Genomic DNA, 24,522 nt, shown 5'->3' with positions numbered 1-24,522 from the left:
CAGTGTTGTGGCCTGGCAGGGAAAACAGAGTACTCCTTCAGAAAAATTCTATCTCTTAGTGACTGTGTCTTCCCCTGGGCCTTGGATCATCTGTCCTGGGCTGTATGCACCAGCCATGTTCAGCTCCTCAGCCCTTTCTCTCCACCGCTGTCCATCCCACACAGGGCTCAGCTGGAAGGGGCTGCAGTCTCTGCCCTCGCACTCAAGCCCCACAGTTGGGTCACATCATCTGTAGGAAAACAACCAGCCTCCCTGGAAAGCACTCAGTGTTCCATGTCTGTGCTTCCAGGTCTGGAGGGGTTCAGCCATTTTCACCCTGTTCCTAAAGCCCAAGTGTGTTTTCTCTACTAGGTCTCATGTCCCCCATATCCTTGCAACCTCAGTCTTCTGACCATAGTTAATGCCAGGAGCAAAAGACAGCTCTGTCTTTGTTCCGCCTTAACCCTTTAGGAAGCAGGCTCATGCCCCATCGATATTCACTTACACTTTTGCAATGTTATGTTTTACTTAATCAATGTCACACTCCTGTGTGTTTGTTTGTGTTTTTATGACCGAGTCTTGCTATGCAGTTGACGATAGTCTCAATCTTACTTTGTATCCCATGCTCATCCAAAATTTGCACTGAGCCTCCTCCTCAGCCTCCCTGGAGTGCCACACTCATTCTTGTGCATCATTCCTGAACTATGGGCAAGATCAGAGCTCCGGAGCAGAGCTGTGAGGCCAACGGTCTATATTTTATTTCAGTAGTACCTCAATAACTTCTGTCTACTGAAATACAAATCTTAAAGAGGAGACTTTCTGTGTTCCCCAAACTGACGTGCCAATATATTACACTGTACAACTGAAACACACCCCAGTTAAAATCATGCTGCTGTCTCCCACAAAGACGTATTTCACACGATTTCATAAATACGGGGCACAAACAATTGAAGAAGTGGCATTCAGGCACTTGCAGCATGATTGGTCCACCTGAACCCCCACTTTTAAGCGTTTTTCTTGCTGAAAAATATTGCTGAAGTATTGTGTAGGTGCATGCCCAAATGGCCAAGTGGTTATGAAATATTTATATTGTCTTGAAGACCCTGTAAATCACCATGGGGAAAAATGTATCAAAATAAAATTTCAGTTATATAAATGAAAGTCTACTTCAGTTAAATAAATTGTTAAAGAACAGAAAAAGGACAAAGAAATGAAAAAAAAACAGTGAAGACTGAAATTATATTTCCTTCTTTCCTCTCTGTGATGGTGAGAATAGTGTAAAGCTTTTACACTATCAAAAAAACTTTTTGACCTATATTTTCCCTTGTATACCAGGAAAAATTGCCTTTAATACTTTGGCATTAGCTTTTATATTCATAAGTATGTTGTTAGTATAGAAGCCTGAGAAGTTGTCTGGCTGTTGGAAGACTGGATTCAGAAATTTTAAAGCAAAACTCTAGCACTTTATGAGTACCTGGGAGTAAAACTGAGGTCTTTGTACTGAGCTACATTCCAAATCTGTTTGTATTTTGAAACCAGGTCTCAAGTTACTATGTTGTCCAGATTGGGCTCAGAGTAATGGGCTTGAATTTGTGATCCTTCTGCCTCACCTTAAACAATTAAAGCCAATAGAACTAGAGTGGGAATACAATTTCACTTAAAAACCATTTAAAGAAGGCCAGGCATGGCTGCTCATGACTGTAATTCTAGCACTCAGGAGGCTGAGGCAGGGGGATTGCTACAAATTCGAAGACAGCTTGGGCTACAAAGTGAGTCCAAGACCAACCTGAACTGCATAGGGAAACTCTATCTCCAAAAGACAAAAACAAAAACAAAATCCAGAAAGTGATCTTAAATTACATATTGCCATATTGTTGAGGTAGCTTATGACAGGACTAAATTCAAGGTGGCAGGCAGGGAACTGATTATAATTTTCTTTTCCTGAGGCACATTAGTGGAATTAGTACGGGGTTATAACAGTTACCTCCATTTTTAATTGGGAGCTTATATCTATCATATCCTTTATTTTATGGAAAGCAATTCAATATTTTTTGACTTTTTGAGGCAGGGTCTCACTATGTAGTTCAGGTTGGCCTTGAGCTCACTTTGTAGCCCAGGCTGGTCTCGAACTCACAGTGATCCTCCTGCCTCAGCCTCCCTAGTGCTGGGATTGCAGGCATGAGCCACAATGCCCCGCAGATCACTTTCTTAGATTATTGTATTTGCTATTCAGACAAACCCTACTAGTAAAGTACTAGTATCCCTGTGAAAAATGAAATCCTTGCCCACATTCTCAAAGCTAATAAAAACCCAGGACTGGAAGCTGAGCCAGTGTGAATCAGGAGCCCCACTTTGTGGAGCTGAATGCGGTGGAACTGACCGGGATGGTACAGTTTGAGCAAACCAGGCCTCGGGTGCCTGTCCTGGTGCTTCCCAGCTTTCGTCACAGGGTCACCTACCTAACCTCTGTAGCTTTATTGTCCTCTATAAAGTAAAAGATTATGCCATGGAGTTAATGAGAAGAATAAATGATATAATATTTGGAAACCGCCTCCCACCACAGCCTGAGGCAGTGTAAGCGCACAGAAACTGTTCGCTACTGTGGTCCCGCACTGTCTCCTATCATCATATTAGAACTCGGTGCCCACCCTTGCTATGTGGCGTAATAGGCAGGGACCTGAATCGGACTCAGAGCATCCAAGTTCTTGCTGCAGCTCTGTTATTGTCTTAGTGACCTTGAACAAGACATCCAATCCACCCTGTCTTTGTGTCTCACCTACGCAGTCATGACAGTAATACTCAGTTCATGTATGCAGAATAAGCTTAGTGGTGAGAGATTACCACACACGTTTCAAAAAACTAGAAAAGTAGCAGGGCGTGGTGGTGCGATCCTCTAATTCCAGCACTCGGGAGGCTGAGGCAGGAAGATTGCTGCAAGTTTGAGACCAGCCTGGGCTACAAAGTGAGCTGAAGGGCAGCCTAAATTGCACAGTGAGACCCTGTCTCAAAAAGTCAAGAAAAAGATCAGAAAAGAATTAAAGCAAACAATATGGTGTGTAAACATAAAGAAATCACATCATGCCTTGTTTTCTAGAGTTTGGACGCTTCCATCCCCACCTCTAGGCTGTCCCAGAGCTATGCTTAGTGCTTTTCCTTTCTGGCCAGAGGCAGAGAAAGGAGATTAGACGCAGTTAATAACGATGACACAACTTTTAAACGTAATTACTGCGGTTATTTGATAATGATGAAGACTGGGGTTGTAGCTGTGAAAGTGACGCTGTGGCTTCGTATATAAAAAGTTTATCATTTAAACATACACACTGAACCGTTCACAGATGAAATGATGTGATCTCTTGATTTGCCTCGAGATAATCCCATGTTAAACGTAGTGGCATTGGAGACCTGATATATCTACTGAAGAATGCAAATGTGATACAAATGATAATCACTGATACGAGTGACGGCCCTGTGAGACTTTGCCTTACTATTCTCGTGCCTTTTGTGTACACTGCATGGTTTCCATAGCCTGCTTTTCTTTTGTCCAAAAAGGTGAATGGTTGAAAACCTGGATGGTCATACAGGTAACACAAATGAGGAAAATTAGCAGAGCACAGGCTATGGCAAACTGAGAACGCATTTCTCTGCCCCAGAGGGAACTGCCCATCCTCGGCTCCAGCTCAGCTGCTGGGCATGAAGGTGGAGTCCACAGCATGGCTGATTTTCCAGATTGCCAAGAATGCTCAGGAAATCAGGTACTTAGATGAAATCTTCTGTTTTTCATTTAGTTTTTGCTGCGATTGTTTGGTATTTTTGTTGTTGTTGCTTGTTTGTTTGTCTTATGAGACAGGGTCTCACTATGCAGTTCAGACTGGCCTTGAACTCAATATGTAACTCAAGATGTCTTCAAACTCACAGTGATTCTCCTGCCTCAGCCTCCTGAGTGCTGGGGTGACTGGCATGTGCCACCACACTCAGCTTGAAACCTTTCATTCTTTAAACCTGAGGAATCCCTTCAAACATGTTTTACTAAAAAGTGTGATCATTCAAAATAGATCCAGGAACTGGATACAAAATGCTGCTGCCAATATGAAACCTCTACCTGAGAATTTTAGGCAATTTGCCAACCGCTGTAGCAGCAGAATGTAACCGCAAGCAATTCTAAAGTCACAGAACGTCATCACCCTGCCCAGGTTTTCCTCACTGTGAGCCTCATTCTTATTTTGTTCTCCATCTTACCTGTGGGTTTCGATAACTTTATGCTTCATTCTTATTACCTAGTCACCATCCCAAGTCCATGACCACGAGTCAGACATCCAACGTGTCTAAGAGAGAAGCCTCCTAACAACAGGTCAGGCCCAGACACCGGCTGGTTTGGACTTGCTTTCTGGGAAGTTTGCTTCTCCTCTTGGTGATAAACAGGCAGCTCGAGAGCCTTAAGACACATCATGTCTCACCATGTAAAGCAAAAGGCTGAGAAGCCAGGGCATCCTAGAAAAGTAAAAAGGAATTTCATAGAGGTCTAACCTCTTTAGTAAAGAAACTTTCCCCCTGAAATCCGCAGTTCAATCTAATCCTTTTGGTATTATCAAAGCATATGCAGTGCGATCCATTCCAGTTTCATTCCATTAGATTCAGACTTCATCAGCAGATTATGCTCTTGAATGCTCATCAATCTCACCAGACTGACTCTTAACACAAAAGGCATGGTAAAATATAAAGCTACTTTATTAATACACGTAACTATGGAAAGGCTTTCATTTTTTCTTAGTATCAATTTGCTACTTTCTAGAGGATTTCTGACTTTTATCTAAATTTTCAATTGGATTAGTGTGAAGCTATACAATATTTTCCTGCAAAAGTTTTCTATTTAACTATACAAATGCCCTACTTTCAATGCTGGTATTTTCTTGTATAATTTTTCACTCTGTGTTTTTTGTTTTGTTTGGTTGTTTTGTTTTTTCTTGAGATAGGGCCTCACTAGGTAGTTTAGGCAGGCCTTGAACTCACTATGTAGTCAAAGCTGGCCTGGATATGACATGGAGCATGCTGTATACCCAGTGTAGGGGAGACTGAGGCAGGTAAGTCACTGTGACATTGAGGCTGTTTGGGCTACAAAGAAAGTTCAAGGCCAGCTTGAACTACGCAGGGAAATCAAGCCTCAGACACACAAAATAAATACATAAATAAGTAGATACAGCAGTATCATCCCTGTGGATAGTGTGAACTAATGAATTTATGAAGTCTGTGAAGAAAATTCTCTTGATCCGGCTTTAGAAATAAAGAATTAGTTTTGCAAACTGAATCATCCCTAATCATCAAGGACTGCAGACAAAAATCTACATGCTTTCCAAGTTCACAGGACTTGAACAGCTGCCACTTCTGAGCTCTGAGGGAAGGAAGAATGAAAAGGAGAGTGAACACAGAGGTGAGTGGGCTGTCCCTCTCTGCTCAGGTATTGTTTAGAGCCCCCTGCTGACTTCACATGAGTATTGTAAGTGAGCCAGGGCAAGGGAAGGACAGACTCAGCTTCTCAGCTGGGGAAGCTGTGAGGATTGAGCCCTTTGCTTGTCAATAGGACAGACCGACACAATGGCCTCTCTGTCTTTTGTGGGATTGAGTCCTGTGGTTCTCTAGAAGCAGCAGGACCTCTGCTCCACAGGTGCCCCCGGCACCCCATGTGCTCCTCAGCTAGGAGGACACCAATCAGGACTAGGAGCACAGGACATGGCTGTGCCTCTGCCTCCTTCCCACTGACTGACCCAGGAGATGCATTTGGGGTGCTGCTCTCAGATCCAGGGTTACCACAGAATGCTCAGCCTGGGTGAGGCCCAGCCTGTGGTGCACAGTTTCTTCTAACCAGGGTCCTTCCTGGGCTCCCTTGCACCCAGTGGGGATCCTCAAATGACAGCACCCTGATGAGAAAGTCATAGGGCCAAAGGGGACAAAGAATTAAGTATAATACAGATCATTAAAGACTTTCCATGTGTCATGATTTATGTCAGTGGCCCCCAGGCCTCATGAGTTTGCATTGTGCATTTATGATGGTTCATTGTCTAGTGCTTGGATTGATGGTGTCAGTTTTACACCCATCTGGGGGTGGAGCCAGGATGTAATGTAATGGCAGGGAGAAGGTGTGTCTTGCTCTTTTGCGGATTTTCACCTTACTGTTTGCAGCTGCTATGAACTGTGTCCCTGCCATGCCAGCCTGCCTTGGAGCCAAATGAGTATGGACTAAAATCTCCAAAAACTGTAAGAAATAAACACACCTTCCTTTCTCAAGAATGGGCTTCAGGTATTTTGTCTCAACAACAAGTAAAATGTAAGTAAGACACTATGGCACTTAAAATGCTGATTTACAAGGCCTCTTGATGGTGACTCAAGGGAGTGTCTTCATGATAAGAGACCTCATCATCACTCTGATGAAGTGACATTCCCAGGTCAACTGAGGTTTATATTCTATTCCACTCTCCCTAGAGTTGCCAGAAAAAGAAACCTACTGAAAAAGCATTGTTTATTGGTAATATAAGTGCTGATTACTAAACCTCAACTTGACATAGGCAGCAACACACGGCCCAGACTTAGTGCCAAGAACAAAATCCATGTTCACTGTGGCCTCAGAGAAGGGGAACAGGTGAGCACTGCTGCGGGTCCTGGATGTTCCCCTGGTGCTGGACAGCAGGCTGGGCTTCCCTGAGCACTGCTTCCAGCTGAAGTTTCCTATGCTTGGCCCTCCGATTCTTGAACCAATTCTGCATTCAGGGGACAAGAGGCCCTGGGTTAGTGCACAGAAGAGTCGCTGTCACAATGAAGGCCCCTCATGGAACCTCACACGCCTCTGCCATTTTATTTGCACAGCAGCAGCTCTGCTCTTGCTCCACCCGGGCACCCACAGCCCGGCCTCCTTCCCAAGACACAAAAGGGGAAGTGCTCTCCAGGAAGAGGGCCCCCACCATGCAGTGACCAGTGCAAGGAGTCACACAACTGCTCCCCTCTAAACCTCTGCTACCCATTCCCCTGCAGGGAGACCAAGGTCTGTGCCACATGTCTCTGTACTCCGAAATTCCTCCCAGAGGCCCAGTTCTGGACAATTTCAGAGGCCATAAGCATTTGTGAAGCTCCCACACTGCAACTGTAATGAGACAAAGGGCCTTCCCTCTCAGCCTCACATGGGCTTACTGACATCAACACACTGTACCCAGAAGCCAACAGCAAGAGGGCTGATGTGCAGAGGACTAACAATGGTCGATGGAGACATCTGTATCTAAACAGAAACATACATAGCTTACTGCAGCAGGTGAGCTGACATCAGGTCTGTTTCTGGAGGCTCACTTCCTACCAGTCCCAGCACCTGGCATAGGAGAGGGGAGACCACGTGCCAGATCTTGGGAACTTCATGCTGCAGAGATTGCACACACTGAGAAATAACTGCTTTATAATCTCACATCTTCATGCAGAATTTAGAAAAATTTAAAAACTCCTTGAAACCACAACATGAGTTCACACAGAAGTGCAGGCTACAGGACACAGCTCTACAAAGAAGTTAACTTAACTTAGTGTATATAATAAAATCCAGAATTGATGCAAAAAATGGTTCAAGAAACCATTTAAAGTTCATCATCCAGGCCTGGAGGCCTATGACTCTAATCCCAACCAGACAGGCTCAGGCAGGAGAACCACCATGAGTCTGAGGAGAGCTGGGCTTCTAATGAGCTCCGGTTCACTTTCAACTAGGTAGAGAGAGCCTGTCTCAACACAAAACAACAATGACAGAAAAAAAGCAACAACTAATGCCAGGGATATCCCTCCTCAGCAGAAGCACCTGCCTAGCAGGAGCAAGGTTCTGGGTTAAGTGCCCTGTACAAAATCATTTTAAAAATTACCTTTATTCCTCTGCTTGTACCTTAATAATTGCCTCTGAGATTTGCTAATTTCAAAGCTTAGGTTCAACAATCCCACTGTTACCTGCAGAGTAACTAAAGTACATTTTATACTTGATGCCATGGTCTTGGATTGTGTGTTCTGCTCTACACAGAGGCTTTAGCAGGTCGAGGTGGTCACATCTTTACTCATCCTTCAGGAGGTCTTGAGCACAAAGGTGCAGCATCTCAGACCACAAGGAACACATGCTGGACAGTCCCATCTCTGAGCTTGGGCCCCTGCAAAAGCCCTTCTAGGTCACCCTTAAAAACCTCCACTTGCCATTGGTTGCTGGAGACCTGGCAGTGCTGACACCCAGGCTCTGTGCTGGAGCAACTGTCCTCTGTGGCTGTCTGAGCACCGCTGTCTTGGCTGAATTTCTTCCCAAGGAGTCCTTCAACTCCAGGAACTCCCAGTCACCGTGGGTGGGAATCAAGACGAAGGCCTGTGCCCCTCCTTGCTCTGGTCTGTGCATTTCTATCCCTTCCCTGGCTGGCCAAGGGTGCTTAACCAGGAAGCCCAATCTGCAGGATGAGGGCCTCCCTTCTGCACACTCCTCCTCAGACAGTCTGTCCTGGTTCTCTCCTCTCTCCCCTTTGGATGGGGCCATGCAGTTTCCATGGTCCACCTGTGACCCTCATGCTTTGTGTGCTTTCTGTGGAGAGCCCAGCGTGACACTTTCGTGAGGAAGGAATGGCCTTCAGGATCTCCACACAAAAAGCATCCTGGCAGCCACACGGCAGAGACAGGGGAAATCGATGTGCAGCTGCCAGCCGGGAGAAGATGAGCAGCAGGCAGGTTTCCCCTTGCAGAAGACCAGCTAAGGTGCCAGGCATGGTGGCCCACGCCTATAATCCCAGTACCCAGAAGGCTCAGGCAGGGGAGTCCCTGTAACTGTGAGGCCAATCAGGAATACAAAGTGAGCTCAGTGACAGCCTGAACTATCTAGGGAACCCCGTCTCAACTCACACACAGGACACAGCACCATAGGAGCAGGCAGCACCAGAGCACAGGAGGTGCACATCCAGGCTCCACACACTGCCACCACATAGAGATGCTCTCCCTGCAGGCCTGCCCTCCCTTCTGCTTCTGCTTCCCCCTACCTCATCCCTGCAACACCACTGGCCTCCTGGGGTGCCTGCCTCTTTTGATTTTTTTAAAGTTCATCTGTCCAAAACCACTCCTGCTCCCCTGGCTGCCTCCCAGAAATACTACCCACTTGTCCTCTCACCTCCCAGCTCCCCACAGCCCTGCAGCATCCCTGGGCCAGTTCTGATGCAAGGTTTCATTTCCCCTGGGGCTTCTCTTGCACTTCCCATATAAAAATATTCTGTTTTGGACGCTTGTTGAAATTACTTGTGGCTCTGTGCCTTGTGTTATAAGCAACCGTGTTGCGCATGTTTGACACTGACAAGAATGAAAAGAGGGGGAAGAGAAGAATCAAAAGTATATAAAGATAAGATTCTTGGATTTGGAGTATGAGAAAACTTAATTTCCATTCTGTCCTTCTCCTAGAGGCTCTGGCTTCGTTTGGAAGCTATGATTGGTGTGGGTTCAGGTGGACCAGTCATGCTGCCAGGGCCTGAATGCAACTTCATGACTACTTTGTGTCCCTTGTTTGTGAAACCCTGTGAAACTCTTGTTTGAGGGAGACCGCAGTATGCTTTCAAGTGGGAACTCTTTCAGTCATACAGTGTAAAATATTGGCATGTCAGTTTGGGAAACACAGGAAGTCTCCTCTTTAAATTTTGTATTTCAGTAGACAGAAGTCATTGAGGTACTACTGAAAATAAAATATAGACCATTGAACTCACAGCTCTACTCCGGAGCTCTAACCTTGCCCATAGTTCTGGAATGATGGGCAAGAATGTCTGTGGCACACTCGGGAGGCTGAGTCAGGAGGATCAGTGCAAGTTTTGGACCAGCCTGGCTTGCAAAGTAAGATTGAGACCAGCCTCAACTGCATAGCAGACCCTGTCTCAAAAAGGCAAATACACACACACACACACACACACACACACACACACTCTAACAAGATTGAGTGTGGAACACTGAGGTGGCTGAGACCGGTGGATCTCTGCAAGTTCCAGAGCAGCCTAGGCTACAAAGTAAGATTGAGACCACCGTCAACTGCATAGCAAGACCCTGTCATAAAAACGCAAACAAACACACAGGAGTGTGACACTGATTAAGAAAAATATAAGATTCCAAATTGTAAGTGAATGTCGATGGGACAACGAGCCTGCTTCCTAAAGGGTTAATGCAGAACAAAGACAGAGTTGTCTTTTGCTCGTGTTTTATCTATGGCCAGAAGATTGGGTTTGCAAGGATATGGGGGACAGAAGACCTGGTAGAGAAAACACTTGGGCTTTAGGAACACGGTGAAAATGGCTGAACCCCTCTAGACCTGGAAGCACACACATGGGAACACTGAGTGCTTTCCAGGGAGGTTGGTTGTTTTCTTACAGATGATGTGACCCAACTGTGGGCTTGAGTGAGAGGTCAGAGACTGCAGCCCCTTCCAGCTGAGCCCTGTGTGGGATGGACGGGGGTGGGGAGAAAGGCCTGAGGAGATGAACACGGCTGGTGCATACAGCCTAAGGCAGGTGGTCCAAGGCCCAGGGGAAGGCACGGTCACTAAGAGATTGAATTTTTCTGAAGGGATCCTCTGTTTTCCGTCCCAAGCCACCACACTGTTTGAGACTTACATACCCTCACCTATCCAAAACAAGAGAAGCCTGGAAAAATAGCATAAGTGTGCCATCGCAGCACTCAGGATGCTGAGGCAGGAGGATCTCTGTGTGTCACAGGTCAGCCAAGTCCACATAGTGAAATAAAGGCCCAGCTACTACATAGCAAAAGCCAGTCCCCCCAAAAGAAAACAAAATGACAGCATACTGGCTGTTATTCAAAACGCCCTAGAGTGCAGAATGATGACAGTGTCATCTTCATGTAAGCCAGGAGTCTCCCAAAAGAAAAAGGTTTCTGCTTGCAAAAGCAGGATGAAATGATGAACCTCTTTCCCAGAAATCGCTGCAAGATCCATGAACGTTTATCTCACTGGCCAAATAATAATGATCTTGTGTGAATTACACAAAGGAAATTGAGGGTGAGAGTGCTAAGAAAAAGTTACTGGATAGGGAAAGATTCCCTTTCCTGGGGAGAACCCTACTGCTCTGGCTACATGGAAGGGAACATGGGAAGAATTTCAGTGAACACTGAAATAAAGGTAATTCTTCCCTGAAGTAAGTACTATCCTTAAGATGAGGAGTAAGGAGAAGGTGTCAGTGGCATCTGATTCTGGATGGTGTCCCCTCAAATTATGTAATACTAGATCAAGTACGGGGTTACAAGGCACAAAAGAAAGTTTAAACCCTGCTATTCACAATGGAGAAGACTAGGAATGGGGGGGGGTAGTTCAATGGTAGAGGGCTTGCCCAGAATGTATGATGCCCTGAGTTTGATCTCAACCAACATCCCTGCAAAACACATCAAGGTCATAAGAGGGGTAATTTCATCATGGCTGCCTGGTTCTCATGGGACCTTCAGAGCCGGTCACCAGAAAGCTCCTGGGCTCCAAAGCTGAGGGGTGCAGTCACGGGAACCAAGACCCACACACAGACACTCCTGATTTAAGGACTGAGTTCTGTTCCAGTCACCAGTATGTTCACGGAATTGGTTTCCAAATGAGGAGCTGAGTTCAGGATGTGTGTTCCAATATTCAGTACAGGGAAAAGCTCAAAAGAAAATCCAACTCGATGACTTTGAGGTCTGGAACCTAGGTGTGGTGCTGCAGCATATAATAGAACATAAAACTATGGTACCACACTGTACGGTACACTCAGCAAAAACTACATCCCCGTATAAACAAGGTGTGCTTCACAGAAGAGACACTGAGGTTCTATGCAGAAGATGTACAAACGTGGAAAAAAGGCACTCGGAAGTCAGAGCAGCCATTGCACAGGGAGGTCATTACACGGGGAAGAGCCACAGAGCAAGGCAAAGTGAAGGACAAACCACCAGACCAATTCCCCCATCAGAGGCTTTGAGAAAGCAAACTGCATCTTCCCTGGTACTCTGCACTGCTCCCACCGCCGGGCCAGTGAACCAGGCATCTTGGGAGAGGCTCTAACCCCATGGGGGGAAGGCATCCAGCCCAAAAGAACCATCGAGTGCCCACCTGTCTTAAATCTTAGCTCACTGGGAGACTGGATCACGGATCAAGTTAGTCACCCACAGGGGTACCTGAGAAACTGAAAGCCAGAGAATCATTCAGAGACTGTTGATTGACTTAGGACCAACAGGCCTTTGAGAACAAAAAGGAAAGGCCTCACAGAACACACAGCCACTCGCAGAGGGCAACTGCAGTCCCCACTTTACCTTGTGTGTGGCCCTGCACTCACTGTCCCTTAGGACTGCGCTTTTCACTTCTTGACCTTTAATGTAAAACTCCTTGCAGGACACTCACACTGCTAAAGATTAACTCAAAGCAAATGTTCATCTCAGAACACCTTAATGCTTTAGCACAGTGGTACTCAGTGTTCTGTGCCTACACCTCTGCTGATTTTGTTTCTACACTTGTAGTCCAAATCAGAGGATGAGAACTCCTGCAGCCAACAGTTGATTCCAAAGGCTGCTTTCCCCAGACCTGTGCTCATGGAGCTGCAATCTTATTCTGGCTTTCAGTGGCTCTGGTGAAATGACCTGCTATCAACTTGAAGGCACCAGGAAGTGGAGATCCGCAACAGGGCTCACAAAGACCAAGGACAAGATGAGGAGAGGTTCTCAGCATCTAAGCCAGGTTGATGATTTGGCCACAGGGCTGGGGATGGGACAGAAAGGTTCAGCAGCCTCTCTGGCCTCTATAGGATTGAGTCCTGACTTTGCTAAGAACCAGCAGGACTTCTGCTCCACAACTGCCCCTGGGACCCTAGGTGCTCCCCAGACAGGAGGACACTGAGCAGTCTTGGGTGCAAAGCAGATGCTGTGCTTCTGCCACCTTGCCACTCACCCAGGCCTCCTCTCTTGGAGAGCTACTGTCACAGACCTGTGTTGCCACTGAACTCCTTAGTGTGGATGAGACCCAGTCTGCCGTGCACATGGTGTCCTCTCACCAGGGACCAGGCCGGCCTCTCTTGCACACAGGGGAGGTTCCCAAATGACACCACACTCTTGAGGAAGCAATGGTGCATTTTCCAGGAACAGAGAAATAAGTAATAAATATTGGTCATTCATAACTCACCACAGCAAGTAGAAGACTGATTTCCAAGGCCTCTTGAGGTTAACTCAAGAAGACATTTCATCACAGGAGACCTCATCATCATTCTGTTGGAATGACCTTAGCTCTGCACATTTTATCCAGCTGTAATAAACCCCATAAAGAACAGGAAAACACAAATGCTAAGAATTCACAACTTTATTGCAAACACCAGTGTTATGAACAGCATTATGGAATAGAGAAACAGATTTGTGAACAACAACAAAAGAACTCCAAGCACAATCTGCTTCTTCAAACAGGACAGCATCCTAGAGCAGCTCTTACTCTTCCTCAGTGACAGCGTGGTCCTGAGAATCAGGGGGTGAGCTCCCGAGCAGAGCTTCCCTCACAGCTTTCCGGTATTTGGCTCTCCGATTGTTAAACCAAACCTGAGGGCAGAGGGGACAACTGACAGGGTTAGTACACAGGAATCAGTGTCATAAAGATACAAACACATCACATACCTTCCTATGCTAGTGACACAGAGGACTGAGGGTGGACATCAGAGGGGGACCACAGGCCCAGTCTACACAGGGCCTTGAGCTCCATCTGAAGCTCTGGACAATAAAAATAACTGTAGAAACATAATCACACCTCTTCTTCACATACTTAGTGAGCACCACCTCCATGCCCTGCTCAGGAACAGGGTAGAACGTCTGCCCTGTTCTCCCCAGCTCACTTTTCCTGAATGGTTTCTTCCAGCTGTGGGACACAGCCCCCAATGAAAAGTGGCTCCAGTGATGGGTAGAACTCCAGGGCTCCTAAGAGATAAAGCAACTTAGCAACTTGACTGCTGACCTGACACTGGCCAGCTGGCTCCTGCTCGGAAGGAGGAGCTCAACCACGTGTGGGGGCTTTAGCATGTAACCCTGAGATCTGTAGGTAAAGTCCTAAGCAGGGAGACAGCTCCCGGTTTGACAATCCCACCTTAGTGAGAATGAAAGTACCGCAGGATGGAATATGTGGGCCTTTTTGAAAGAGGCTTCACTCAAGGAAATGTCAGGACCCTCCATCCCATGTAGCCCTTTGACGGCTAAAGGCAGTCAGTGGGACAGGGAGCCTGGACAGTGCTTTGACTTGTACCTGTCCAATAGGGCGAGTTGACAACCCATCATTCCAAGTGAACTAAAACTCTCAAGTGCTTGGCATCCAAGTTTTTGAAGGAAGAAAATTGTCATCGTAACCAGCATTCTGTTTTCTCTCTGCAGTCTGCCACACCCCTAAGACAAAGTCAGCTCACAACATTTCATCAGCCCTTCCAAGTCCTGGATCAGCCTGCCTGGCACCCACAGTCCCACTGCCCCACCTGGGCAAGCACGGCCCGGCCCCGGTCCCAAGACACAAAAGTGAAAGGGCTTCCAGGAAAAGGAGTCCCCAGCAGTGACGAGGAGCAGAAGGGGCCACAGAACTGCTCCTCTCTAAACCTCTGCTACACAGTCCTCTGCAGCCAGACCAACAACTGTGCCATATGTCACTGTGCTCTGTGGCCCTCTTGAACTCCCGGTTCTGCACAATTCACAAAGACTTAAACATTTGTGAAGCTGCCGTACTGCACATGTTAATGACACAAACGGCCTTCTTTCCCTGCCTCACACCTGCTTCCCCACAAGGATACACCTCTCAAGAAGCTCAGGGCAGTAGGGCTGGTGTGCACGGCAGGTAAAGTGTCCCCTGGTGGCTTCTGCATCTACACAGCAGCATGCACAGTGCAGTGTCACGGGTGAGCTGACATCAGGTCTTCAAGAGCCTCACTTCCTACCAGTGTATCACCACGCACAGGAGAGGGGGACCATGCGTGAGGTTGTTGGGAACTTCAGGTGGCAGAAATGTCACACACTGAGCACATTCCCCTCCTTCGGTAGTTTGCTGCAGCCCCTGTTCCCTCAGGACTCCAGTCAGAGAGGCCCACAGCCAGGGTGGGGAGAAAGCCCCTCCCACCGGGATCCTCTGTGGGATTTGCTGGGGAGCCTGAGAAAATGCTCCCCACCCGCTCCCTGCATCTTCCAGCTGAGACAGCCTGTGTGTACCAGCCTGTGCATTGGGATGTCAGCACTTAGTGTCCCACTGTGTTGGGCTGGTTTCCTGGAGCCTCCTCAACACATGCTCAGCCCATTTCCTGATTGATCTCTGTCATCCACACTGCAACAGCGCTGCTGATGAGCTCATCCTTACTTTCTCACACACACCCTCTTGTTTATCTGTATCTCCTGGGCTCTTCTGTCTCACATAGGTTTCCTGTGCCCCAGGACCTTCACCTATTCTGCTCAGCACTGTCTCAAGGAGAGCGAGCTCCTTGAAATTATGTCTGGTTTCAATCAACCCTGAAATGAGGACCCTGCCACCTATTGTTCTACAAAACCCATTCCCTGAATCATTGCACCATAAAAGAAAATCCAATCCACTTCATGTTAAAATTATTTTCAAACGAGTTTCACTTTCGAATTTAACTGTGAATTTTAAGGCATCTTTTGACTGCTTGAATTCTTCTCTATCCATGTCATCTTTCTTCAGTTATCCAAACTTTGTACCATAGCACTGTTTTTCCTTATGGCATTCTTGACATGATTTCTAAACCTACAGTCCTAGCCACTACTCAGTCATCCTCTATTTGACGAAGGTTTTCACATGGAAATTGCGCTGTAGGCAGAGAAGGGTAAATTGTGACTTTCTCCTCTCTTTTACCTTATCAGAACTTACAAAGAAAAGGAAACCAGGCAACTAAGCTTTCACACTACCTTCCTTTAACACCTTCAGCTCAACTAGACTTCTGATACTTGCCTAGAGATCATTTTCTGTGTGCGTTCAGTCTCTCTTCCCAGCATTAATCAATGCTAGCTTTAGAGAAAGAGCTCAGTGGTAGAGCCCTAGGCACTGACATGTGACGTCCTGGATTCTACGTCCAGCACCAAAAAGAAAATCAAAGGGCATAAAGACGAAACCATCAAATGGTTCTTACCACACTCATGCTTACCTATGTTGTTAGGATTCAGTTTCAAATAGTTGACTACAACGGAACCCTCCGTTAACCTTGCCTCCCTCTGGGCCTATTTGGATACTTTCAAGGTCATACTGAGCCCCAACACGACTGCATGCAGAAATGCACATTAAAGCACACTAGTCCTGAGTGAGGACAATATTGCTTAGTGAATTCAGGCATACAGACATTCCTCATTTACCATGTAAGATATATGCATTTGATTAGGTTGTGAAATGAATAACTTGTAAGTGGGAAATTTGATATTGTATGTACACTGCAATATTCAGAGCAAAGGAATATGCGACCTGAGGCCTTTGTTTTTCTGTTCATAATTTTACATGCAGTAAGGGATAACAGAACATCTAAACACAATGCCGCACAGGACGATCAGCAAATATTACTGTCTACTATATAAAAGGTGTACTTCACAAGAGGAAAACACTGAAACACTGTAAGGAAAATGTAGGAAACTATACCAGAACCTGACAGGACATAACACCAAGTGCGGTGCCCCAGGCCTAAATCCAGTCATTAAACAGGTAGGCCATTAAATAAGGAGTATCTTCACATTTGTCCGTGTATTAAGGATATGCCTGATTACACCACTCTGTTTTCTGTGCCCAGATATATTCACTCTTCACACAGGATAAGAGAGGCATGTTGGTATTTTGTTTTTGCTTTACAAAAGCATGTTCCCTCTGGTAATGGGAATTCTGGAACTACAAGCCCACGTCTACTCATTTGATTTTCTCTCTAGGAGGTCCTCCTAAGTCAAAATCTTGCTTGCACAGTAAGATACAACAAGAAATGACACCAGCTTCACAGCAGCCAGGAAAAGCCATGTCCTGAAACACGATGGAGACTGGCTGCCCTGCCAATGGGCTGTTTTTGGACTTACTGACCTTCACTCTGGATTCAGGCACACGCAGGATGCTTGCAAGCTCCATTCTGTGGAGACAAAACCACAAATGTTCCACGTTCAGTGATCTGGATGAGGCAGGCAGTGTTCTGCATGACTGGAATATCACACAGGCACTGTGTGGTGGGCTGCACACTGTAATCACCCTCCCAGGGCCCCAAGAACATTTTTCTCTTTCCCCGAGGAAAAGCCTTTCATCAGCAATGCTTTCTCCAGTCATAATACTTAACGCTACCAAGTTAGGGATATTTTAATGCATTATATTGAGAAAATAAAACTGAAAGCAAAAATCTATGATAAAAAAGAGTAGATATTTTTATGTTATGGAAAATTATAACAAAAGTTCAAAAAACTTATAGACTAACAATAGTTAAAAAATTGGGTATTATTATCTTCAAATTAGTTTCACAGAGTAAAACACATTGGCAAAAATAATTCTCCAAATGACACTGGCACAACACTTTCATTCTGTGAACTAATACAAACTCCTCGTAGAACTGTCTTGTATTGTTTTCTTCCTCTTCCTGCCTTTCTCCCTCCCACATCCTAGTTCCTCTCTCCTTGTGAGGAGCAAGCCTATAGCACAAAAGTATCTATTCTACCAACTCAGTCGGTGAAGAAATTTGATTTACAATAGAAGCCATGCAGTCAAGAAACGCAAAGCCAAGCCTGGTGGTGCATGCCTGTAACTCCAGCACTTGGGATGCTGAGGCATGAGGATATTTGCAAGTTCAAGATCAGCCTGGGTTACAAAGTGAGGCCAAGATCACCGTGAACTACATGGCAAGACCCTGTCTTAAAAGTGACAAAAAGAAGAAGAAGCAGGAGGAGGAGGAGGTGGAAGAGGACAAGGAGGAAGTTACAAAAAAATTGACTGTGTGGACGATAACCATTTCTGTGAGTTAGCAGATCAAGACATTGAAAAGAAATCCACAAGAGGGAGAAAATATTTGCAAAACACACTTCATACAGAGATGTAGAAACATCCCCCAAAGTCAATAACTAAAACACACTAACCAGGATTGGGCATTAGCAAGGGCTCAGTGAGCCATTTCTCCACAATAGGCTAGAGGAAGGACAAGGAAGCAGGAGAAATCACTCTCCAAATGACTAGCCCATAATGTGTATCCCAACCACAGGGATGTCCACACCCCATCATGTGAACCACTAACAAAGGCTGGGAAAACCTAAGTGTGCTGAGTTCAGGGAGAAACTGGAACCCTCAGCCATTGTGAAAAGATATATCAGCTCCCACAGCATCTCTGGAAAATGGTGTGATGAGATCTAAATGCAGAACTACACAATTCTATGATTCAATGATTCCAATTCTGAGCATGTCTCCAAAACACTGAAATCTGGATGTTCACAGTTCTTTGTCAGACAAGTTCACAAAATCAACTATTCACAAAATCAACTTCAATCCAAAGAAATGAGCAACAAGGTGGTTTATATGCAGGGGAATATTTCTTGCCATTTAAAAGGAATGGCCATCACATGCTGAAACGAGACTACACAGTGGGGTTACATGAACTGAAACAAGCAGGCACAAAAGCACTAACAGGCTGTGGTTGCACTTAGATCCAGTTTCTGAGAACTCAAACTTACAGTCCAAAAATCTACAATCATGATTGTTAGGAACTGAGGGGGTGGGGGCAATGGGAGGCGTTTCAGGGGGATAGTTTGCTTTTGTAAGGTGACCAATGTTCTGCAGATCTATTTCACAGCAATGTGAGCATAGCTGACCCTGCTGACAACTAAACCATGACATGAAAATACCCAGCACTGCTGATGTCTATGCTTCACAGTGGTTCTCACAGCAAAGTCCTAGTGTGTGCTTCTCATACCACAAAATGCAAACAAAACAAAGTGGAGTCTCCACCAACCAGTTTCCAACCTGGAATCACAACAATACTATAAGAAGGGTCTGAACTTGGTTCACAAGGCGACATCCCACTAAAGCTCAAACACAGGCAGGAGAAGAGCCCAGGTGCTCTCAGCTCAAGAGCAGAAAGAGGGCAGCAGGAGAGACAGAGAAAGTCAGCTGGAACAGAGCCCATTCCCCCTAAAGCCTGGGTGCACCCCCAAGACAGAAGCTCACCTCCTGAGGCCATCTGGGTACTGCGTGTCTTGGAAAACAGTTTCCAGCTCCTGCACCTGCCCGTCTGTGAAGCTAAACTGCCTTCGTCGCCGCCTTGGTCGGCCCCTCTTTCGAGCCCCAGCATCCGCAGGACGCTGCGCAGCCAGCTGCAGTTGCTCGGGCTCAGCTTCACCCTGATCCGTGTCGTGTTTGGTGTCACTTCCCTGGCTCATGTGGACCTTTTGGGTCAGAATGTGGCCATCTTCATCGTCGTCATCCAGCTGGCCCTTGAGGGGGTCATCCGCTGCAAAGTCGGCAGCTCCTGCACTGCAGGCAGCCCCCTCGGCTGCTGCGGGAACCTCTGGTGCAGGATCCACTTCGACTTCCATTTTCAAGTACTCTGGGCTGAGGGAGCGGGTAACACCGTCTTGGTACTCCTCTTCCATGGCCGCCATTCCCAGAGAGTCACGAGGCCTCCTACTCCGCAACCGCGTTTAAAGGCGGAGTCTCTTGGCAACAGCGTCACGGCAAAGGGGTGGAGCCTGAGGTTGCAATTGGTTACAGGAATGTTGCCCCCCCACCTGGAGGGTTCAGTCTGCACGAGCTCTCGTGATGTCTGCCCAAGGCTGTCTAGTTACCACCCCGCCTCAATGCTTCGCATCATAGTGTAGCAAAATCTGAAGGGTGTGGCCAGCAATGGGGCCCAGAGATGGAACAAAAGTACTGTTATTGGACATGTGCACAAGAAGCATGCAGCTAGCTGTTGAGCTAGCTCATTGCACTGGATGCATCCCAGAGGCATATGAGGAAGGGACTGGCTGACCCTGAGGTTGCAATTGGTTACAGGAATGTTGCACCCCACCTGGAGGGTTCAGTCTGCACGAGCTCTCGTGATGTCTGCTAAAGGCTGTCTGGTTACCACCTCGCCTCAATGCTTCGGATCACAGTGTAGCAAAAACAGAAGGGGTGGGGCCAGCAAAGGGGCCAGAGATGGAAAAACAAGTACTGTTATTGGACGTGTGCACAAGAAGCATGCAGCTAGCCGCTGAGCTAGCTCAATGCACTGGATGCCTCCCAGAGGCATGTGAGGAAGGAACTGGGTGGCCCTGTAAGCTGATTAGGAAGTGAAGGGGAGGGGCTGAGAACTCACACTGACAGCACATCTCTTCTGGGAATGCTGGGAGACTGCACCCACCACTCACTCCATGCTGCCTGTGAGTATCTTAGCATCCTGAAAACTTCTCAGTATCTTACTCTAAGTATCTGCATAGAACTATATCATCCCTGTGGATACTACGAACTAATGAATTTATGAAGTTCACTAATGAATTTCTCTTCATCCTACTTTAGAAATAAAATGATCAGTTCTGTAAAGGAAACCATCCCTAAATGTCAAGGGCTTCAGAAAAAAATCTAAATGCCTTCCAAGGTCATGTGAGTTGAACAGCTGCCACTCCTGAGTTCTGAGTGAAAGAAGAATGGAAAGGAGAGTGAACACAGAGGTGAGTGGTACGTCCCTCTCTGCTCAGGGATTGTTTAGTGCCCCCTGCTGACCTCACAGGAGTGTTACAACTGAGCCAGGGCAAGGGAAGGACAGAAACTCAGCTTCTCAGCTGGGGAAGCTGGGAGGATTGGGCCCCTGGCCCAGGGATGGGAAACAAAAGTGCAGTGGCCTCTCTGGCTTCTGAAGGATTGAGTTCTGTGGTTCTCCACAAGCATCAGGACCTGTGCTCCACAGCCATCCCTGGTACCCCAAGTGATCCCCAACATAGAGGACACCAAGTAGGGCTGGGAGTGTATACAGGACATGGCCATGCATCTGCCTCCTTCCCAGTAACCCCAGACATGCCCTTGGGGAGCTGCTCTCAGAGTTCGGGGTTGCCATTGAACTCCAGCCTGGGTGAGACCCAGCCCTGCCTGTACATGGTGTCTTCTCACCAGGGACCTGCCCCGGCCTGTTTGCACACATGGAGGGCCCTAAATGACAGCACACTGCTGAGGAAGCTATGGTCAGGATTCAGCGACAGGGAATTAAATGTAAAATACGAGTCATAGCCAGGCGTGGTGGCTCACGCCTGTAATCCCAGCACTCATGAGGCTGAGGCAGGAGGATCTTTGCGAGTTCGAGACCAGCCGGAACTGCACAGTGAGACCCTGTCTCAAAAAGACAAAAAATACAAGTCATTAAATACTTATGGCACTTAGAATACTGCTATCCTAGGCCTCTTGATGGTGACACAAGTGAGTGCTTTCATGACAAGCGACTTCATCATCAATTTGAAATGACATTCCCAGGTCAACTGACATTTATATTCTGCTATCCCCAGAGTTGCCAGAAAAAGAAACCTACTGAAATTTCAATACTTTATTTACAACATAAGTGCTGAGAACAAAACCTCAAATTGGCTCAGGCACCAACACACGGCCCAGACTCAGTGCCAAGAACAAAATCATGTGCACTGTGGCCTCACAGAAGGGGAGCAGGCAAGCCCTGGTGCTGGTCCTGGACGTCCCCTTGGTGCTGGACAGCAGGTGGAGCATCGCTGAGCATGGCTTCACTCTGAAGTTTCCTATGCTTGGCCCTCCGATTCTTGAACCAATTCTGCACTCAGGGGACAAGAGGGACTGGGTTAGTGCACAGAATAGTCACTGTCACAATGAAGGCCCCTCATGGAACCTCACACGCCTCGGCCATTTTATTTGCACAGCAGCAGCTCTGCTCTTGTTGCTCCACCTGGGCACCCACAGCCCGGCCTCCTTCCCAAGAAACAAAAGGGGAAGAGCTCTCCAGGAAGAGGGCCCCCACCATGCAGTGACCAGTGGAATGAATCACACAACTGCTCCCTTCTAAACCTGTGCTACCCATTCCTCTGCAGGGAGACCAAGATCTGTGTCACATAACTCTGGGCTCTAGATTCCCTCGTGGATGCCCAGTTTTTGAGAATTCCCAAGAACTTAACTGTTATGGAAGCTCCCACAATGAAAACTCTAATGATACAAAGGGCCTTCTCTCCCAGCCTCACATGGGCTTACTGACATCAACACATTCTATCCAGAAGCCCACAGCAGCAGAGCTGATGTGGAGAGGACCAAAAGTGTCCACTGGTGACATCTGCAACTTAACAGCGGCATACACTGCGCACTATCGCAGGTGAGCTGACCTCAGGTCAGTTTCTGGAGCCTGGCTTCCTACCAGTTTCTATCACTGTCCACAGGAAAGCGGAGACCATGTGCCAGGTTCTTGGGAACTTCATGCTGCAGAGATTGGACACACTGAGAAGTAAACCCTTTCGAACCTTGCATCTTGATGTACACTTTTGAATACATTCAAAGTCACACTAACTCCAAAGATGAGTGTGCACAGAAATATACCTTAGGAGGATACAGCTTTACAAACTGGTGAACTTATCTTAGTGAATATATATAAAGTGTGCTAGTCTCTGAATTATGGATTTATGTAATTATAGCTCTCTGTATTATATACACATATATAAAAGTAAATTTTGTACCTAGAATAGGCGAAGCAGCTTGTTATATTGTTTTTTTGTCTTCCTTTATGAAACCTTATTCCCTGTGGTACTGAAAAAAAAAACTATATGTCTATGTTTACTATTTGGTTTTGTACCTGTGAATGCTCTTAGGAAACAAAGCTTGCTTGTCATGGTAAGAAAGGAAAACAAAGACACCAGATTCACAACACCAGGAAAAGCCATGTCCTGAAGCAGGATGGAGACCGACTTCCCTGCCTAATGGCTTTTCTGGGATTTACTGACCTTCGCTCTGGATTCAGGCAGGCTCAGCTCTCTTGCAAGCTCCAGTCTGTGGAGAGAAAATCAGAAATATACTGTAGTCCGTGCGGAGGATTAAATATTCAGCATTCTGCATGAATGAAACATCATATATACACTCTGCACTGCTTTTAAAGTTTCACAACACACTTCACTGTGACCCAAGTATACTTTCTCCATCCCAAAATCAAAGATCACTCTTTACAAATGTGTTCACCTCCTCACCAATTATATGGTGGCACTGAGAATTCAGAGGTAATTTAGGGCATTATTTTGACAAATGAAAAGAAATGCAATCATCTAACTTGAAAAAATAGTGGAATTTTTAAATATAGGAAGCCTATAGAATGACACTCTCGTGCTATTGATCCAGAGTCCACAGAAATTTTATTTACAAACACAGACACTACTTCAGGGAATACAGCAAAAATAAAGTGGATCATGTCAAAGTTAAACATTTCTGTGAGTCAATGGACAAAGTCAAGACCCTGAAAAAGGATCAACTTTATGGGAAAAATAAGTATTTCTAAAAGAGGCCTGATAGAGACACAGAAACACCGCTTTCAAGTCAATAAGCGAAACACAACTGCAAGTTTTGGAAATCAGCAAGCACTCAGTGAGACATTTCACCAAAGAAGCTAGAGAGAGGAGCAGGAATCTGGAGGAAACAGGCTCCAAATGACTAGTCTCTAACGTGCACCCCAACCACAGGGATGACCATCACCCCATCATCTGGACCACTAGGAAAGCCTGGGAAATGCCAAGAGTTCTGAGCTCAGGGAGAAACTGGAGCCTTGGTCCCTGTGAGAAGGAAGGTCAGCTTCTGCAAACTCTCTTGATAACTCTCTGTTGGGACCTCAAAGCAGAAACACGGCATCCTATGATCCACCAATTGTTTTTTGGAGGATACTTCCAAAACACTGAACTCTGCATTTACCAGCTATTTGTCAAGGAAGTTCACAACAGCAGTATTCACAAAAACAACCTCTCCACAGATGAATGAGAAACAAGGGTGTGTCCACGCAAGGGAATACTGCTCAGCTTTGAAAAGGAAGGCACTTCTGGTGCATGTGGCAGCAGGGATGCACTGTGAGGATTCGTGAAGTGAAATATCCAGGCACAAAAATACTAGCATACATAATAAAATCCAAACAAAACAGAATAAAGCCATTCCAACTAATGAATTAAAACATTACAAGGCTTCAAAGCAGTGTAATGGGGAATCATGATTACCAAGAGCTTTTATGTACTCTTACCATTTCTTACACTAGTGAGACTATTTGGTGTTTATACATGTGAGTTCGATTTATTTAACTTATGAGTATGGTCTCAAGCTGCATCCATTTATTTATAAATATCTCAATATGATCCTTTTTTATAGCTCAGTAGTACTCCATTGCATAAAAATACCACAACTTATTCATCCATTCATCTGTTGATGGACACTTAGGTTGTTTCCAAGCTCTGGCTATTACAAATTGTGCTGCTATAAAGATGGGTGCACATATATCACTGTGGCATGATACTTTCAGTTCTGGGAATATGCCTAGATGTGGAATAGCTGGGTCAGCTCCAGACTGACCTCCACAGTGGTTGCACCAGTCTACA

At 46.2% G+C, this 24,522-nt stretch overlaps 1 protein-coding gene across 1 annotated transcript; it reads right to left on the bottom strand.

The window, feature by feature from the left end:
- Window positions 1–13,434: 13,434 nt before the first annotated feature.
- On the bottom strand, window positions 13,435–19,581 carry LOC101787212 (homeobox protein Rhox13-like). Its single transcript, XM_004999197.2, has 3 exons — window positions 19,148–19,581; window positions 17,033–17,078; window positions 13,435–13,542 (listed from the first exon to the last, which is right to left on the bottom strand). Exons 1-3 carry the CDS (start codon window positions 19,579–19,581, stop codon window positions 13,435–13,437), a joined length of 588 nt encoding a protein of 195 aa, XP_004999254.1.
- Between the last annotated feature and the right edge of the window lie 4,941 nt (window positions 19,582–24,522).

The sequence above is a fragment of the Cavia porcellus genome, unplaced genomic scaffold (genome assembly GCF_034190915.1).
Source record: "Cavia porcellus strain 051 isolate PalLab524CR breed Dunkin Hartley unplaced genomic scaffold, mCavPor4.1 scaffold_3, whole genome shotgun sequence".
NCBI lineage: Eukaryota > Metazoa > Chordata > Mammalia > Rodentia > Caviidae > Cavia > Cavia porcellus.
This window is presented reverse-complemented; position numbering and strand designations above follow the sequence as displayed.

Bases quoted from the DNA above. Each gene is read 5' to 3' on its own strand.
- LOC101787212 (XM_004999197.2), bottom strand. From the start codon at position 19,581: ATGGCGGCCATGGAAGAGGAGTACCAAGACGGTGTTACCCGCTCCCTC. The intron at 17,079-19,147 runs GTGAGCTTCTGT...TTGTCTCCACAG, and splicing joins TACCCAGATGGCCTCAGGAG to AATGGAGCTTGCAAGCATCC. The intron at 13,543-17,032 runs GTCAGTAAGTCC...CTCTGCCCTCAG, and splicing joins TGCCTGAATCCAGAGTGAAG to GTTTGGTTTAACAATCGGAG.